Source organism: Coffea eugenioides, chromosome 2 (assembly GCF_003713205.1).
Source record: "Coffea eugenioides isolate CCC68of chromosome 2, Ceug_1.0, whole genome shotgun sequence".
NCBI classification, from domain to species: Eukaryota; Viridiplantae; Streptophyta; class Magnoliopsida; order Gentianales; family Rubiaceae; genus Coffea; species Coffea eugenioides.
Window position 1 is genome coordinate 45,163,935 of NC_040036.1, and position 6,223 is coordinate 45,170,157.

A 6,223-nucleotide genomic window follows, 5' to 3' on the forward strand; every position below is an offset into this window, starting at 1 on the left:
TTCAACCATTGAATATACACAGGTTCTCAATTCCTCATACAACCAACCAGTGCCAAGCACTAGGGCGAGAACCATTCAAAAAACAAAGAGCTAGACCAAGCTAGTCTATACCAAGCTCTCATCCTTGCGCGCCTTCCCCCTGTTAAGGAAAACAAAACTAAAGGGATGAGCTAAAAGCTCAGTGAGGTTCCGAACACATAATCAAATAATCAATCCAATACATTAAACATTGGGCATCAATATTTCAAGAAACATTTACCATAGAAAGCGATATTAACACATACATTAAAAGGATACGGGTTCACATGGAGCCATTTGTTTGCTCGTTCGTTCCCCTGACATTTTCCCTTATTCCTCCAATCGTTTGAAAATACATTTTTGTAAGTAGAATCCCTCGTTCATCCTTTTGTTCGTTCATCCCTTTTCCGGACGTTGACCGGACTCCACCCATCCGGACGTTGGCCGGACTCCACCCATCCGGACGTGGCCGGACTACAAGGTAATACTCGAGTATACCAAATTTACCCAGGGTCACATATCGCCCGACCGAGTCCGCTTCTGGCTCGAGTCGATCGGTAACGAAGGGTAGGACCCAATTCCGCCAAATGGCTTACATTCATGCGCAACTAGCATTTAATCCTTAATCATTGAAACTTTCACATTTATTTAGGTCGAATGCGATAAAGTACACACTCGCCTAGAAAACTCGTTTTAACAATCATTGAAAGCACTTAACACATTATCAATCAATAATAACAAGCCAATAAGTCAAGGAATATAGCAAACAAGGAACACTCACCTAGTTATGCAAAATAACATGCAAAATATCCTTCCGGATATTACCCTTATTCACCAGTGAAATCTAAGATTGAACAAGAGAACACATTACCGTTTATCGAGCAAAACATTTAAGGGGAAACGAAGAAACCTGACTAATTAGGAGTAAAGCGTGTAAAGATGACTTTCAAGTAAAAAGAGGATTGTTTGGACCCAAGGACGAAAATAACTAGGGTTTCAAAATCAATCGCAAAACCAAGCTCAAAAGGCTTATAGAATTCCAACGGAAAACATTTGACTAACGACAAATCAAAAGACAAATAGATAGGCTAAGAAAATATTCTTTCGGAATCGTAAAGAATCGTTTGTATGACTAAAAGTCACTATATATTCAAGTAGAGTTTGTATAACAAGGGTTTTGATGAAAATCATATGGAAAAGGAAGACTCTTAAAACCGTACTTGAAAGTAGTTCACTAGGCTTAAAGTCATTCAAGTCATTTAGTTAGGAAAATGACCGGGAAGGAAAGTCAAGCCCTAAAATATTCCAATAAGCACAATAAAACTCGATTACAAGTCATAAACCAATGCCAAATACTACCGAAATAGGGTTCCATAAGCATACATAAGCATTAGAGGAAACCAGAAAAATCCGGAAATGGAATAAGTGTTAACCCGGAAAAAAATAGTTTTTGACGTCATTATGCGGTATTAGCACCAATGGCACTACGATTATCGGATGAAGGTCCAAGACCCACCGTTTCAAAGCTAAGAGATAGGGATACAATATTACAGAAGGTCACTCAACCCAGTTTCGATTGTAACCAGGTCAAAAATGCAATCTACTACACCAGAACCGCAAAAACAGATTCGCAGAACGCATTCTAGTACAAACATCATAAATCAGCCTACCTAAGTCCAAATCTAGAAATTACAAAGCCATATGAAATATAATAAACAGGGCTATATTTCATCAGAAGACCTCAACAACCAATTCGGAAGCAATCCTAGCCAAAATAACCAATTACAGAAGCAATTCCCAAATTCGGGTAAAACCAGGGCAGCAAGGGTAATTCCATCTTTTCTCAAGCTACGCTACTCCGATTGACCTGAAATTTTGCAGGCACCTCTACAATATCATTCCCTACAACTTTCATGTTTTAACGCAAGGCCAATTCACCCTCTAACTATGAGCTACAAAACCGGGCAGAATGTAATTTCCAAGAACCCTAATTTTCCAGTTTTCTTCCAAAACAGAAATTGCTTGCAATTTACTACTTTTTCCACCTTCTAGCTTCCTTAAATACTATTTCCAATCATCATACATAACCACATAATCATATTCATATGAAAACAGAAAAATCCCCAATAATTACAAAAGTTCACCAATTCAACCAAAAATCAAGATATAAACCATAAAATTGCATCTTATACTACCACTAATCATGGATTAAACATCATTAAAGGAAGGAGAGGGGTCCTTCTCAACTTACCTTAACAAGACAAGAAAGAGAGCAACTAGTCCTCTTAGCTTTCCAAGCAACTCCACAAAACAACTCACTATCACTGGAGGATTGCGTACTGCTTCACCCGGAGTTGAAGGCCCAGGCTCGGCCCCCTGGGGAGGTGCGGCCTCCGGGACGTCGCAAGGGACGGCTGCCTGTTGCGGCTGTGGCGAGTGAGAAGGTTGCGGCGTCGGAGGAACTGGTCGCGGCTGCGTATGTGGGAGAGAAGCCCTGTGTGTCGGGGGGGGGACTTGGGCCTGAAGCGACGGCTGGGCCTGGGTCGTGTGCCCAGGCTAAGGAGCCAGTGGAGGCAGCTGTCCTGGATGAAGGGGATGGGCAGGGTGTTTCGGTCCCTCCGGGATGCAAGCTATTCACAAACGGACGTCGTTGGATCTGGATGCTGTGGTGGTTGAGGAGGCGTCGGAGGATGAAGTCCAGGATGGGCCGGAGATGGATGCGGTCCCCCTGTTGTCTCCTGCAATAGCAGGGCAGCAGGAGCCTGGTGCAGTGGTGGAGCAACTAGTGGAGGACATTATGGTTTCGGCTGCAGAGGCGATCATTGTGGACCTTGCTGACCAGGTGGCTGCGGAGGTGGTTGATGACGAGTCTGCTTTGTCGGTGCACATGCAGCAGGAGAAGGTTGTAATCTCAGAACTGAACCTTTCTCCACGCAAATCTGTTCCCCCCCTTGGCGGCCATGGAGGCGCTTAAACGTCGGCGTGGTGACATGAAGCAGAGACAGCCTGGGGTGGTTGAGGCCCCGCCAGGTTTTCCCCCGTACTCTTTCTCTTCCCCTTTAAGTGATGCTTAAGACAATGTTTTGGAATGTTCGGGGTTTAGATAACTCCATTACTTTAGCTCGTTTACGTAAGCTGCGTCTTTTGCATAAATTCTCATTGTTAGGGGTCTGTGAACCCAAAATGGATGGCTCTCGTTTTGATTTGATCCGCCAGAGGTTGGGCTTTGATGCTTACTGCCCTTCTGACGATGGCCGTCTTGTTGTTTTTTATTCTACTGAATTCTCTTGCTCTATTGTGGGTCAATCCTCTCAGTATTTGGCCCTTCGTGTGAGGCATTCTCAGTTGCGAACTGAGGTGGTTGGGGTCTTTATGCATGCGGCCTGCTCTGTCAGGGACCGCCGCGAGCTTTGGGCGGACTTACGGACACTGCAGGTGTTGGGGCTGCCTCTTATCTTTCATGGGGATTTTAATGTTATCTTGTATGCGGAGGAGAAGAGAGGAGGTCGGAATTTTTGCAGGGCTGGGTCGGAGGACTTTCATGATTTCATACAGGATTTGGACTTAACAGATGTGGGTTTTTCTGGGAACCAGTTCACGTGGTGTAATAATCGTCAGGGTAGGGCGCGGGTCTGGAAGAGGCTGGATCGTGTCCTGGTTGATCGTGGCTGGTTGGGAAGTGGTGTGGTGCCGTCGGTTCTTCACCTGGCTCGCACTGCTTCTGACATTCCCCGTTGCTGGTTTCTTACTTGCTTTCAGGCTTGTCCTCTCCGAGGAGTTTCCGATTCCAAGACGTTTGGCTTCGGCATGATAGTTTTCAGGGTGTAGTTCAGGAGGCTTGGTGTTCTGGTAGCTCTGGCCGACCGATGCGCCGTTTCTTGCATAAGCTGAAGGCAGTAAAGGCGGCTTTGACAGGTTGGAACAAAAATGTTTTTTGGAAATATCTTTGATGCCGTACAGCAGGCTGAGGAGGAGGTTGCTCATTTGGAGGCTGTGGCGGTGGCCCGACCTTCCCCGGAGGTGGACTTGCGGCTTGTTCAGGCTTCTTCGGTCTTGAAGGAAGCCTTGCTGCGTCAAGCCATATTCTGGCGACAGAAATCCAGGTTACGCTGGCTGAAGGAGGGTGATGCCAATTCTAAGTTTTTCCATTCTTATGTGCGTCAACGCAGGGTGAAGGTTCGGATTCATAGGCTTCAGAATTCTTCTGGTGTGTGGACTGAAGATGTAGGTTCTATTCATGCCATGGCGGAGACGTTTTTCTCAGACTTGTTTACCCAGGGGCCACTGGATCAGGTGACGGGAGATGAATTATCTCGAATTCCAACTCTTTTAATGGAGGATGATAATCGGGATTTGGAACGGCTTCCTTCAGTTGAGGAGGTTCGAGGGGCGGTCTTTTCTTTGGATAGGGACAGTTGTTCTGGGCCGGATGGGTTCCCTGGGTCTTTCTATCAGGATTGTTGGGATATTATAGGTGGGGACCTCTTTGCTGCAGTCGCGGATTTTTTTGTTGGTGCTGAACTCCCGTGTGGGATTTCGGCCACTTTGTTGGCATTGATTCCTAAGCAGTTGGCCCCCAAGTCCTTTGCTGACTTTAGGCCGATTAGTCTTTGTAATTTCTCCAACAAGATTATTTCCAAGATTCTAGCGGTTCGGCTAGACAAAGTTCTCCCCCGACTCATTTCCCCTCAGCAGAGTGGTTTTGTTAAGGGGCGGGCCATTGCTGATAATATTCTGCTTGCTCAGGAAATGATATCTAGGATTGGGAAAAAGGTCCGAGGTTCTAACGTGGTTTTGAAACTGGACATGGCCAAGGCCTATGATCGGGTTTCGTGGATGTTTCTTTTATCAGTAATGCGGAAATTCGGGTTTGGGGAGGTTTGGTTGGACATGGTTTGGCGGCTGGTTTCCTCTTGTCATTTTTCAGTATTGATCAATGGTGGTCCGGTTGGGTTTTTCAGGTCCACTAGGGGTTTGCGGCAGGGTGACCCGCTATCTCCGGCGCTTTTTATCATTATGGCGGAGTTCCTATCCCGTGGGCTGGAATCTCTTCCTTTGTCTTCTGGTTTTATCCCTTACTCGGTTCCTTCGGGAGGGTTTCCCCCTGTGCATTTGGGGTATGCGGACGACGTTATAGTCTTTTGCAATGGGGGGCGGGCTTCCGTGAGGAAAGTCATGGGGGTTCTATCTGGTTATCAGCGAGTGTCTGGTCAGCTAGTTAATGCCCAAAAGAGTTGTTGTTTGTTCTCAAAGAAGGTTTCTGGTCTTCGCAGTCGGAGGGTTGCGGAGGACACGGGTTTTGCCCGAAAGTCTTTGCCTATCACGTACTTGGGGTGCCCATTGTATGAGGGTCGCCGTTCTAAGTCCTTGTTTGCTGGAATCATTGATAAAATTCAGGCTCGTTTGCTGGCCTGGCAGAATCGGTGGCTTTCCATGGGGGCGAGGTTGATTCTTATTCGGCATGTGCTTACGACTGTCCCAATTCACTTGCTGGCAGTTTTGGAGCCTACTCGTGGGGCAGTTTGGGAGATTGAGAGGATGTTTGCGCGGTTTCTTTGGGGGGTTAATCATTTTCATTGGTGTGGTTGGGCCAAGGTGTGTTTTCCGGTAGAGGAGGGGGGCCTAGGGGTTAGATCGTTGCAGTCTATCTCTAACGCTTTCTCCTGTAAATTGTGGTGGCGTTTTCGGCAGCAGGACTCTTTGTGGGCGAGGTTTTTGTCAGGTTTGTATCTCCGGGGAGGTCATCCTAATCAGGTGGTAGTGGGTCCGTCGAGTTCGGCAATCTGTAGGCGGATGTTCCAAGTACGTGAGCAGATGGAATTACAGATCCGTTGGGATGTTTCTCTCGGAGATTGTTATTTCTGGTGGGATAATTGGAGCGGATTGGGCCCCCTTGCCTGGCGGTTTCCAGCCCTCTCTTCTGACCATAAGGTTAGGGATTTTTGGCTTCAGGGGACTTGGGACTGGGCTCGTCTCTCGTCTTTCCTTCCACCGGAGGTTTTGGAGGTGATGGGGGAGACTTTTATGTGTTTTGGGGATTTACCAGATCAGCCCTGTTGGCAGTTGGCATCCTCGGGTTGTTTCTCCATGGCTTCGGCTTATCACCTGGTCCGTCGGGCTGGGGTGAAGTCGGTGGTATTCCGCTCGCTGTGGGATTCCTCAATTCCACTTAAGGTTTCTTGTTTTGCTTGGCGTTTGTTCTCTG

The 6,223-nt window shown here is 46.9% G+C and overlaps 1 protein-coding gene across 1 annotated transcript; it reads left to right on the forward strand.

Moving 5' to 3' along the window:
- Positions 1-3,008: 3,008 nt before the first annotated feature.
- On the forward strand, positions 3,009-3,846 carry LOC113759801. Its single transcript, XM_027302375.1, has 2 exons — positions 3,009-3,048; positions 3,185-3,846. The coding sequence occupies exons 1-2, from the start codon at positions 3,009-3,011 to the stop codon at positions 3,844-3,846; spliced, it is 702 nt and encodes a 233-aa protein (XP_027158176.1).
- The last annotated feature ends 2,377 nt before the right edge of the window (positions 3,847-6,223 follow it).